The following is a 13,054-nucleotide window of genomic DNA, read 5'->3' as shown; positions in this document are numbered from 1 at the left end:
TATTGAGCTTAATGATGCGGTGGAGTGTGTGTGCTACTATGTGTGTGAGTGCAAGACTATGTGAAGGAATTAACAGGGAAATGTTACCAGGAGGTTGTTGTAGGTGCATGTTGGTTGAGAAGGCAGAGAAGTCCAAAGGGGCTAGGCTGAAGAAGGTCCGTAACACAGGCGGGAGAGGTCCGTGGGCTGGAGAGAGGCGTCAAGAGGTCCGTGTCCCAAGCAGAGGTCGTTATCAGGGAGGCAGTCAGAATCCAGAGGGGGTCCAGGGAAGTGAGGCGCACAGCTCACTTCCACGGCGACGGAGGGTGTTCTGAGGGACAAAACAATACACAGCAATACCACAACAATGCAATCCAATTCCAATATATATATATTGATACATAATGTAGGAACCAGAATATTAATAACAGAAAGGGGGAGGGAGGTTTTTTGGGTTGGTGCACTAATTGTAAGTGTATCTTGTGTTTTTTATGTTGATTTAATAAAAAATAAAATAATAATAATAAAAAAAAAAAAAAACGATACCGATAATAAAAAAACGATAATTTCCGATATTACATTTTATAGCATTTATCGGCAGGCCGATATTATCGGACATCTCTATTATCAACCACATAGTTACTAATGAACTGGGCTAAATTGATTTAATTGCATTGCCTTCCACATGAAGTAATTTGAAAAAAGTGGAATTTAACAAGAAAAAAAATATTTCAACACAACCAAATATATGGCAATAAACATACAGCAAAATGTATCTGTAAGGAGGAAAATGTCCCGGATAAAATATATAATTTTAAAAATGACTTAAGTATACAAATAACTAATCAATTGACGTGAAAGTAATACATGTACTTCGTTACTTTCCACCTTTCGCTGCCAAAAACACAGAAAAAGATTATTGACCTCGCGTCAACTTATCACCATGGAAACGAGACACCCGACGTCACTTCCTGTTTGGAGGCGCGCGTGGCGGGAGATTCCAACATGGCGGTGCAGCCTAAGCAGAACCTGTCTATGGACAGCGCGGCCGAGCACGGCTTCTTAAACTTTTTTTTCTCCATGCCGGAAAAGCCGGACACCACTTTCAGAATATTCGACCGGAACGAGTACTACACGGTCCACGGCAAAGACGCCGTGTTCGCGGCGAAGGAGGTTTTCAAGACGAACGGCGTCATCAAGCACTTGGGCTCCGGTAAGCTAGCGTGTAGCTAGCCACAAGCTAATATTAGCACAGACGTTCGCTGTTGACCTACAATAAATGAGCTACGTGTTGCCTATTGCAGTGTTTTTCAACCACTGTGCGTGAGATACAGTCTGGTGTGCCGTGGGAGATTTTCTAATTTCACCTATTTGGGTTATAAATATTTTTTGCAAACCAGTAATTATAGCAGGGGTCACCAACGCGGTGACTGCGGGCACCAGGTAGCCCGTAAGGACCAGATGAGTAGCCCGCTGGCATGTTCTAAAAAATAGCTCAAATAGCAGCACTTACCAGTGAGTTGCCTCTATTTTTTAATATTTTTTTTTATTTACTAGCAAGCTGGTCTCGCTTTGCTCGACATTTTTAATTCTAAGAGAGACAAAACTCAAATAGAATTTGAAAATCCAAGAAAATATTTTAAAGACTTGGTCTTCACTAACTGACAAACAGATAACAGATTTGGTGTCCAGTTCAAAGTGTGATATGAGTTATTTAAACATTTGAGAGTTGACTTTTGTATTTTACATTACCGGTACTTATTATTTGTACAAACATGGTGCAAAGTAATTCATGATTTGTTAAAAAATGTTAGTGGCCAGCTAGTTAAAATGGGATACTGTGATTTCATAAGACTGTGATCATTTGGAAATGTTCAATTTGAAAAATGTGCACTTAGAGAAAAAATAAAAATAAAGTGTTGCATATTGATATTTATCTGTTTCTATATATATACAACATCGCGTGGACATCGGGGGCGGTACCTCTGGATTGGCAGACCGGGGTGGTGGTTCCTCTCTTTAAGAAGGGGAACCGGAGGGTGTGTTCCAACTATCGTGGGATCACACTCCTCAGCCTTCCCGGTAAGGTCTATTCAGGTGTACTAGAGAGGAGGCTACGCCGGATAGTCGAACCTCGGATTCAGGAGGAACAGTGTGGTTTTCGTCCTGGTCGTGGAACTGTGGACCAGCTCTATACTCTCGGCAGGGTCCTTGAGGGTACATGGGAGTTTGCTCAACCAGTCTACATGTGCTTTGTGGACTTGGAGAAGGCATTCGACCGTGTACCCCGGGAAGTCCTGTGGGGAGTGCTCAGAGAGTATGGGGTAACTGACTGTCTGATTGTGGCGGTTCGCTCCCTGTATAATAAGTGTCAGAGCTTGGTCCGCATTGCCGGCAGTAAGTTGGACCCGTTTCCAGTGAGGGTTGGACTCCGCCAGGGCTGCCCTTTGTCACCGATTCTGTTCATAACCTTTATGGACAGAATTTCTAGGCGCAGTCAAGGCGTTGAGGAGATCTGGTTTGGTGGCTGCAGGATTAGGTCTCTGCTTTTTGCAGATGATGTGGTCCTGATGGCTTCATCTGGCCAAGATCTTCAGCTCTCACTGGATCGGTTCGCAGCCGAGTGTGAAGCGACTGGGATGGGAATCAGCACCTCCAAATCTGAGTCCATGGTTCTCGCCCGGAAAAGGGTGGAGTGCCATCTCCGGGTTGGGGAGGAGATCTTGCCCCAAGTGGAGGAGTTCAAGTACCTCGGAGTCTTGTTCACGAGTGAGGGAAGAGTGGATCGTGAGATCGACAGGCGGATCGGTGCGGCGTCTTCAGTAATGCGGACACTGCATCGATCCGTTGTGGTGAAGAAGGAGCTGAGCCGGAAGGCAAAGCTCTCGATTTACTGGTCGATCTACGTTCCCATCCTCACCTATGGTCATGAGCTTTGGGTCATGACCGAAAGGACAAGATCACGGGTACAAGCGGCCGAAATGAGTTTCCTCCGCCGGGTGGCGGGGCTCTCCCTTAGAGATAGGGTGAGAAGCTCTGTCATCCGGGGGGAGCTCAAAGTAAAGCAGCTGCTCCTCCACATCGAGAGGAGCCAGATGAGGTGGTTCGGGCATCTGGTCAGGATGCCACCCGAACGCCTCCCTCGGGAGGTGTTTCGGGCACGTCCGACCGGTAGGAGGCCACGGGGAAGACCCAGGACACGTTGGGAAGACTATGTCTCCCGGCTGGCCTGGGAACGCCTCGGGATCCCCCGGGAGGAGCTGGACGAAGTGGCTGGGGAGAGGGAAGTCTGGGCTTCCCTGCTTAAGCTGCTGCCCCCGCGACCCGACCTCGGATAAGCGGAAGAAGATGGATGGATGGATGGATATATATATTTATTGTGAGAAATCATTTAAAGGGGAACATTATCACAATTTCAGAAAGGTTAAAACCATTAAAAATCAGTTCCCAGTGGCTTATTTTATTTTTCGAAGTTTTTTTCAAAATTTTACCCATCACGCAATATCCCTAAAAAAAAGCTTCAAAGTGCCTGATTTTAACCATCGTTATATACACCCGTCCATTTTCCTGTGACGTCACACAGTGATGCCAACACAAACAAACATGGCGGATAGAACAGCAAGGAATAGCGACATTAGCTCGGATTCAGACTCGGATTTCAGCGGCTTAAGCGATTCAATAGATTACGCATGTATTGAAATGGATGGTTGTAGTGTGGAGGCAGGTAGCGAAAACGAAATTGAAGAAGAAACTGGAGCTATTGAGCCATATCGGTTTGAACCGTATGCAAGCGAAACCGACGAAAACGACACGACAGCCAGCGACACGGGAGAAAGCGAGGACGAATTCGGCGATCGCCTTCTAACCAACGATTGGTATGTGTTTGTTTGGCATTAAAGGAAACTAACAACTATGAACTAGGTTTACAGCATATGAAATACATTTGGCAACAACATGCACTTTGAGAGTGCAGACAGCCCATTTCAGGCGCGCTAAGAACATATATTTTTCCACGATTTCAGCACTCAGGTTAACCATACTTAAATAGACACAAAATACTGCATTACACAAGACTACTCGAATGTACTCGAATGATGGAAAAAAATAAATGTTTTTAAGCTAAATTATTGGTAAACACAGTTTATGTATAATAATTTACGTAAAACAGCGAGTAATGAATAAAGTTTTCATCAATTAATATATTCTGTAGACATACCCTCATCCGCTCTCTTTTCCTGAAAGCTGATCTGTCCAGTTTTGGAGTTGATGTCAGCATCTGCTTTGAGTGTCGCAGGATATCCACACATTCTTGCCATCTCTGTCGTAGCATAGCTTTCGTCGGTAAAGTGTGCGGAACAAACGACTGACCATTTCGTCGGCTTTCCCCACAGCCTCGTACTTTGAACAAATTTCGTCCAATTTCTTGCCACTTTCGCATCTTTGGGCCACTGGTGCAACTTGAATCCGACCCTGTTCGTGTTGTTACACCCTCCGACAACACACCGACGAAAGTGAGAAAATGGCGGATTGCTTCCCGAGAGCGAATAATAGAAAGGCGTTTAATTCGCCAAAATTCACCCATTTAGAGTTCGGAAATCGGTTAAAAAAATATATGGTCTTTTTTTCTGCAACATCAAGGTATATATTGACGCTTACATAGGTCTGGTGATAATGTTCCCCTTTAAGATGATCAGTGTTTCCACAAAAATAAATATCATTAGTTATTGATAATAACATAGAGTTAAAGGTAAATTGAGCAAATTGGCTATTTCTGGCAATTTATTTAAGTGTGTATCAAACTGGTAGCCCCTGCGATGAGGTGGCGACTTGTCCAGGGTGTACCCCGCCTTCCGCCCGATTGTAGCTGAGATAGACTCCAGCGACCCCAAAGGGAATAAGCGGTAGAAAATGGATGGATGGAAACTGGTAGCCCTTCGCATTAATCAGTACCCAAGAAGTAGCTCTTGGTTTCAAAAAGGTTGGTGACCCCTGAATTATAGTCTGCTTATTATGTGCCGTTGTTAAGTGTTTTAGATTGTAGAGAACCTCTCTAATCCAACAACAACAAGATCAAAGGCCTGGCCAGCAAGGTCGTAAAAGCAACAGCGCGTTTTAGCAGCTGATAATGGGTTGGGGGACTACTCGAATGTACTCGAATGATGGAAAAAAATAAATGTTTTTAAGCTAAATTATTGGTAAACACAGTTTATGTATAATAATTTACGTAAAACAGCGAGTAATGAATAAGGTTTTCATCAATTAATATATTCTGTAGACATACCCTCATCCGCTCTCTTTTCCTGAAAGCTGATCTGTCCAGTTTTGGAGTTGATGTCAGCATCTGCTTTGAGTGTCGCAGGATATCCACACATTCTTGCCATCTCTGTCGTAGCATAGCTTTCGTCGGTAAAGTGTGCGGAACAAACGACTGACCATTTCGTCGGCTTTCCCCACAGCCTCGTACTTTGAACAAATTTCGTCCAATTTCTTGCCACTTTCGCATCTTTGGGCCACTGGTGCAACTTGAATCCGACCCTGTTCGTGTTGTTACACCCTCCGACAACACACCGACGAAAGTGAGAAAATGGCGGATTGCTTCCCGAGAGCGAATAATAGAAAGGCGTTTAATTCGCCAAAATTCACCCATTTAGAGTTCGGAAATCGGTTAAAAAAATATATGGTCTTTTTTTCTGCAACATCAAGGTATATATTGACGCTTACATAGGTCTGGTGATAATGTTCCCCTTTAAGATGATCAGTGTTTCCACAAAAATAAATATCATTAGTTATTGATAATAACATAGAGTTAAAGGTAAATTGAGCAAATTGGCTATTTCTGGCAATTTATTTAAGTGTGTATCAAACTGGTAGCCCCTGCGATGAGGTGGCGACTTGTCCAGGGTGTACCCCGCCTTCCGCCCGATTGTAGCTGAGATAGACTCCAGCGACCCCAAAGGGAATAAGCGGTAGAAAATGGATGGATGGAAACTGGTAGCCCTTCGCATTAATCAGTACCCAAGAAGTAGCTCTTGGTTTCAAAAAGGTTGGTGACCCCTGAATTATAGTCTGCTTATTATGTGCCGTTGTTAAGTGTTTTAGATTGTAGAGAACCTCTCTAATCCAACAACAACAAGATCAAAGGCCTGGCCAGCAAGGTCGTAAAAGCAACAGCGCGTTTTAGCAGCTGATAATGGGTTGGGGGACTACTCGAATGTACTCGAATGATGGAAAAAAATAAATGTTTTTAAGCTAAATTATTGGTAAACACAGTTTATGTATAATAATTTACGTAAAACAGCGAGTAATGAATAAGGTTTTCATCAATTAATATATTCTGTAGACATACCCTCATCCGCTCTCTTTTCCTGAAAGCTGATCTGTCCAGTTTTGGAGTTGATGTCAGCATCTGCTTTGAGTGTCGCAGGATATCCACACATTCTTGCCATCTCTGTCGTACCATAGCTTTCGTCGGTAAAGTGTGCGGAACAAACGACTGACCATTTCGTCGGCTTTCCCCACAGCCTCGTACTTTGAACAAATTTCGTCCAATTTCTTGCCACTTTCGCATCTTTGGGCCACTGGTGCAACTTGAATCCGACCCTGTTCGTGTTGTTACACCCTCCGACAACACACCGACGAAAGTGAGAAAATGGCGGATTGCTTCCCGTTGTGACGTCATCGCTCCGAGAGCGAATATTAGAAAGGCGTTTAATTCGCCAAAATTCACCCATTTAGAGTTCGGAAATCGGTTAAAAAAATATATGGTCTTTTTTCTGCAACATCAAGGTATATATTGACGCTTACATAGGTCTGGTGATAATGTTCCCCTTTAAGATGATCTGTGTTTCCACAAAGATAAATATCATTCATTATTGATAATAACATAGAGTTAAAGCTAAATTGAGCAAATTGGCTATTTCTGAAAATTTATTTAAGTGTGTATCAAACTGGTAGCCCCTGCGATGAGGTGGCGACTTGTCCAGGGTGTACCCCGCCTTCCGCCCGATTGTAGCTGAGATAGACTCCAGCGACCCCAAAGGGAATAAGGGGTAGAAAATGGATGGATGGAAACTGGTAGCCCTTCGCATTAATCAGTACCCAAGAAGTAGCTCTTGGTTTCAAAAAGGTTGGTGACCCCTGAATTATAGTCTGCTTATTATGTGCCGTTGTTAAGTGTTTTAGATTGTAGAGAACCTCTCTAATCCAACAACAACAACAAGATCAAAGGCCTGGCCAGCAAGGTCGTAAAAGCAACAGCGCGTTTTAGCAGCCGATAATGGGTTGGGGGGAAAAGTTTTGACCGTATGCCTTTCCGATTGTGTCAAAAATGTCCTCCCAAAAGGAACATAGTTTAGAGCAGGACCAGAACATTTAGACATGATCAGTCGGAGATTGTTTGCAGATATTGCTAACAGTGGGGTAGATTTTGGATAGTTTTGAATTAGTTTGCATTGGATGCGCCTCGGGATCCCCCGGGAGGAGCTGGACGAAGTGGCTGGGGAGAGGGAAGTCTGGGCTTCCCTGCTTAGGCTGCTGCCCCCGCGACCCGACCTCGGATAAGCGGAAGAAGATGGATGGATGGATGGATGGATGAGACTATGACGGGCACATATCGAGGAGGAGTGGACCAGTTTCAGGGCAGAGTTCCAGTGTTGATTGGATATGTTGGTATTAAGATCACTCTCCCACGAGGCTCTTATCACTGATAGAGAGTTTGGAGCAACTGAACTTAAGGAGGTACATTTTTTCTGATTAGGGCTCAAAGATAACGTATCTATAAGAGTCTCCGGAGGACGATTTGGAAAGTGTGGGAACTGCTTCTTAACGAAGTCCCTCGCCTGAAAAAAACGAAAAAGGTGGGAGTCTGGCAAATCGTATTTGGAAGAGAGTTCAGCGAAGGATGAGAGCACCCCGTCTGCATAGAGGTCTTTCACAGTGGTGATACCATGATCGTGCCAAGTCATGAATGCGGGGTCAGTACGGGTATAGTACCGTTTTTGATGCATTAGTACCGCAATACTATACCGGTATACCGTACAACCCTAGTTTGGATATTTAATCGATTCTTTGGCGTACCACTAGATGCCGCATGTGTACCACTCGTGGTACAGGTACCACAGTTTGAGAATCAATGATCTAAACAGAATAATGCAACTTTCCCTTCTTATTACATACAATCGAGTAAAAATAAAACCAATAGTGAGAAGCAACTACACAAAAAACAAACACTAATTAATTCAATGCTTCAGAGCCCTCCTGTGAACTTATTTCCCGGAGGTTGTCATACCTGCCAACTACTCCGGTTTTCCCGTAATTAGTACGGTTTTCATTAACATATTCCGGGTTACGGTTGCAGTGACAAAAAATACGGTTTTTCATTAATTAAAATTTTTTTTTTTTTTTAAGTTTTATTCACGAAATCGCGTAACAACAATGACAATCAACACTGCTTCCCGTAACTTCCTATCAAGCCATTTCGAATGCCATGCGCGAGGCTATTTATAGCACCGCTGCCAAGCACGAGGCACCAGTTGCCATTGTTTCCAAACGAGCGAACGATCATGGAATCAGCCGGAGAAAAATCGCAAACGAGTCTTAAACCGAAAAGAAAACTGCAGTCATTCCGTGAAGAATATTCAAAAGCCTATCCGGGAATAATTATCCGTTCCAAAAAGGGTGAAAACTACGCGAATTGCACCTTGTGCAGACAATATTTTTCGATCGGACACGGAGAAATTAGCGATGTAAAAGACCACGTTGGGACAAAAAAACACAAGTCTAATGCCGTTGCTAGCGATACAAGTGGAAAACTTTCAAAGTTTTTCGTCGCCCAAACAGATTCTTTGGATGTGATAAATGCCGAAGTTTTATTTACGGAATTGGAATTGTTTAGTACTGTTATACTGTTAAAAGTGTTTATACTATTTATGCTTTCAAGTCCAAGTTGAAGAAATCTTGTTAAATGTTGACAGCATAACTACCAAAATACAGAAGTATGTCCTTAATATTTTTGCAGTGCTATTTCTGTTGAAAAGTTCAAATGATTACATTAGACATGTGATGTGCCACTTTTCAAGTCTCTGATGGCTTAAATTAATTTTCATTAATTTTTCATATTTTGAATTCTTTGAAAGGCTTACAAAAAACTACATTTGAATTGTAATTCCATGCTATTGACAGGACTATTAATTTTAATGAAGTTAGCTTACCATGTTTACAGTATGATAATTGTGATAGAAATGTGAATTTTAGGCACAGAATATTTTTTACAATTGAACAAGGCAGTAGATTATACAATCTTGGACAGAAAGTTAATAATGACACCAATTTTTTTTTAATGGAATTGTTTAGTACTGTTTTACCATTTGTTTACCGTAAAAAGTGTTTATACTGTTTATACTTTCAATTAACAAATTGAAGTCTTGTGAAAGGTTGACAGGATAACTGGCATTAACTGTCAAAATAATTTCAAACTATTGAAGTTAGCTTACAGAATAAACATGTCAATCAACCCATATGTTTTTTGCTGTAATATTTTTGTTTTGAAAAGTCACTGTGACTGATAGAAAAGTGATGGTTTTAGCAACATTTTAACCTGTCTGAATGCTAATAATCATTTTGCGTCGGGGGGGCGAAGCCTGAACCCCCCACCAGGACTTTGTCCTGGACCTACCGGGGCCTGCGGCCCCTGGACCCTGGCTACTAGGTTTTTCTGATTTCAAAAGTTGGCAGGTATGGGTTGTACACAAGATCTACACTGATGTCTATAAAAATAAACAAATAAGTTACTGACACTGCCTTCTGTATGAATACAGTACGTGTGATATTTGGGTCCATCCAACCAGGTCTAATGTTTATCACTTTTACCGTGCAAAGGTAACAAGCATGGTTGTCGGTGTGTTTCATCTCCATTTGAATTGCGTTTGTCGGCAGGAAGTCGTAAGTTGGAGAGCGTGGTCCTCAGCAAGCTGAACTTTGAGGCGTTTGTGAGAGATCTGCTGCTGGTGAGGCAGTACCGGGTCGAGGTGTACAAGAACCAAAGCAAGAGCAGCAAGGAGCACGACTGGAGGATTGAGTTCAAGGTCGACCTAACTTTGTTTATTGTTCTTGGTCCCTGGGAGAGCACGATGGAACGTCAGTCAATAACCAGCAACCCTTTTATTCTCCTTCTAATTCCAGGCCTCTCCGGGAAACCTGACCCAGTTTGAGGAGATTCTCTTTGGCGGTGGAAATGGAGCGGAAGGCTGTGCCGGTGTCGTGGCTGCTCGCGTGGCCACCGGCGCGGACGGGCAGCGCGTGGTGGGCGTGGGCTACGTGGACGCCGCTCAAAGGACCATGGGCGTGTGCGAGTTCCCGGACAACGAGATCTTCTCCAACCTGGAGTCCCTGCTAGTGCAGATCAGCCCGAAAGAGTGTCTCCTTGCTCAGGGGGACGGCAATGCTGATGGAAGCAAGCTGCGGGAGGTTTGTTTATTCTTAAATGACCTTTTTTTTTTTTTTTCTGCCAGTTTGTGTTACTTAAGTGTTTATCTTGTAATTTAGCAGCAGACAATCTGTGGGACTTCTTTTAATAAGCCATAAATATGATTAGTGTTCAATGCCAAATCAAAGAATGCAAACCACATCTTGGCTTTGGTTAACGTCAAACCAATCAACCGTAACAGTAATGAATTCATTTAATTTTTACAACATGCCGAGGGCCAATGAAAAACGAGCTGTGGGTCGTTATTGCCCCCCTTTAAACGATTCACTGCCCCTCGCTGTGATTACGCAGATCGTGCAGCGTGGTGGCGTGCTGGTCTCAGACAGGAAGCGAGCCGAGTTCAGCAGCAAGGACGTGGTCCAGGACCTCAACAGGCTGCTGAGAGCTAAAAGAGGAGAGACGAAAGCCAGCAACACTCTCCCAGAGCTGGATAAACAAGTAAGGGCGCCATTATGCATACAGTGCTTCACTTTTACCACATTTTGTTATATTGCAGCTTTATTCCAAAATTGAATACATTCATTTTTGTCCTCAAAAGTCTACACACAATAGCCCATAATGACAATGTAATAGTTTTTTATTTTATTTACATTTTTGTAAATGTATTAAAAATAATGTTTCAACTGATCATCCTTGAGATGTTATTACAGCTTAATTGGTAAATTTAATTGGTTGGACGTGATTTGGAAAGGCGCTCACCTGTCTATATACTGTACACTGCATCCGGAAAGTATTCAGAGCGCTTCACTTTTTCCACATTTTATGTTGCAACTAGGGGTGTCCGATAACGGCCGATAAATGCTTTAAAATGTAATATCGGAAATTATCGGTATCGGTTTTAACATTATCGGTATCTGTTTCTAAAAGTAAAATTTATGACTTTTTAAAACGCCGCTGTGTAAACGGACGTAGAGAGAAGTACAGAGCGCCAATAAACCTTGAAGGCACTGCCTTTGCGTGCCGGCCAAGTCACATAATATCTACGGCTTTTGACACACTCACATGTGAATGCAAATCATACTTGGTCAACAGCCATACAGGTCACACTGAGGGTGGCCGTATAGACAACTTTAACACTGTTACAAATATGCACCACACTGTGAACCCACACCAAACAAGAATGACAAACACATTTCGGGAGAACATCCGCACCGTAACACAACATAAACACAACAGAACAAATACCCAGAACCCCTTGCAGCACTAACTCTTCCGGGACGCTACAATATACACCCCGGCTGCCCCGTAACCCCCCACATCAACCTCCTAATGCTCTCTCAGGGAGAGCATGTCCCAAATTCCAAGCTGCTGTTTTGAGGCATGTTAAAAAAAATAATGCACTTTGTGACTTCAATAATAAATATGGCAGTGCCATGTTGGCACTTTTTTCCATAACTTGAGTTGAAGTTGTTCTTTTATTTTGGAAAACCTTGTTACATTGTTTAATGCATCCAGCGGGGCATCACAACAAAATTAGGCTTAATGTGTTAATTCCACAACTGTGTATATTGGTATCGGTTGATATCGGTATCGGTAATTAAGAGTTGGACAATATCGGATATCGGCAGAAAAGCCATTATCAGACATCTCCTGTTGCAGCCTAATTTGAAAAAGTCATAAATTCAATTTCGTCCTCAAAATTCTTCACACAACGCCCCATAATGATAAATAAATAAATGATAAATGGGTTATACTTGTATAGCGCTTTTCTACCTTCAAGGTACTCAAAGCGCTTTGACACTACTTCCACATTTACCCATTCACACACACATTCACACACTGATGGCGGGAGCTGCCATGCAAGGCGCTAACCAGCAGCCATCAGGAGCAAGGGGTGAAGTGTCTTGCCCAAGGACACAACGGACGTGACTAGGATGGTAGAAGGTGGGGATTGAACCCCAGTAACCAGCAACCCTCCGATTGCTGGCACGGCCACTCTACCAACCACGTCCCTAATGACAATGTAAAAAGCTTTTTCTTTTTTTCTTTTTGCAAATATATTAAAAATAAAAAGCTAGCACCAAGTATGCAGTTCAATACTTTGTGTATGCACCTGTGGCAGCAATAACAGCCTCAAGTCTTTTTGAATACAATGCCACAAGCTTGCCACACCTATCTTTGGGCAGTTTCGTCAATTCCTCTTTGCCCATTGCTCTTAACAGCACCTCTCAAGCTCCATCACGTTGGATGGGAAGTGTTGATTTTCATCCAGGATGACTCTGTACATTGCTGTATTAATGTTATTCTAGTCAGGGAGGTGACCAAGCATTTCTCTGTGGAGAGAGAAGAACCTTCCAGTGGCCGTACGGAAGCCATTTCTTAGTAAAAGTTTCCCAAAATGCACTTGAAAGACTCTCAGACCACGAGAAACAAAATTCTCTGGTCTGATGAGACAAAAATTGAACTATTTGGCGTGAATACCGTGCATCATGTTTGGAGGAAATCAGGCACCGCTCATCACCAGGCCAATACCATCCCTACAGTGAAGCATGGTGGTGGCAGCATCATGCTGCGGGGATGGTTTTCAGCGGCAGGAAGTGGGAGACTAGTGAATTAGTCGAATAATAAAGCATACACATATTTAATGGCTCT

At 43.0% G+C, this 13,054-nt stretch overlaps 1 protein-coding gene across 1 annotated transcript in view; it reads left to right on the top strand.

The window, feature by feature from the left end:
- The first annotated feature begins 851 nt into the window (after positions 1-851).
- The window catches only part of msh2 (mutS homolog 2 (E. coli)), a 43,208-nt gene continuing 31,005 nt past the window's right edge, over positions 852-13,054 (top strand). The window contains exons 1-4 of the mRNA XM_061931914.2: positions 852-1,192; positions 9,913-10,061; positions 10,159-10,443; positions 10,754-10,900. Of these exons, the coding sequence (XP_061787898.1) occupies positions 985-1,192; positions 9,913-10,061; positions 10,159-10,443; positions 10,754-10,900 (789 nt within the window). The 5' untranslated portion in view covers positions 852-984. The remainder of the gene's footprint in view (positions 1,193-9,912; positions 10,062-10,158; positions 10,444-10,753; positions 10,901-13,054) is intronic.

The sequence above is a fragment of the Nerophis lumbriciformis genome, linkage group LG39, assembly GCF_033978685.3.
Source record: "Nerophis lumbriciformis linkage group LG39, RoL_Nlum_v2.1, whole genome shotgun sequence".
NCBI lineage: Eukaryota > Metazoa > Chordata > Actinopteri > Syngnathiformes > Syngnathidae > Nerophis > Nerophis lumbriciformis.
The sequence above is the reverse complement of the archived record's forward strand: the minus strand, read 5'-3'. Positions and strand labels throughout refer to the sequence as shown.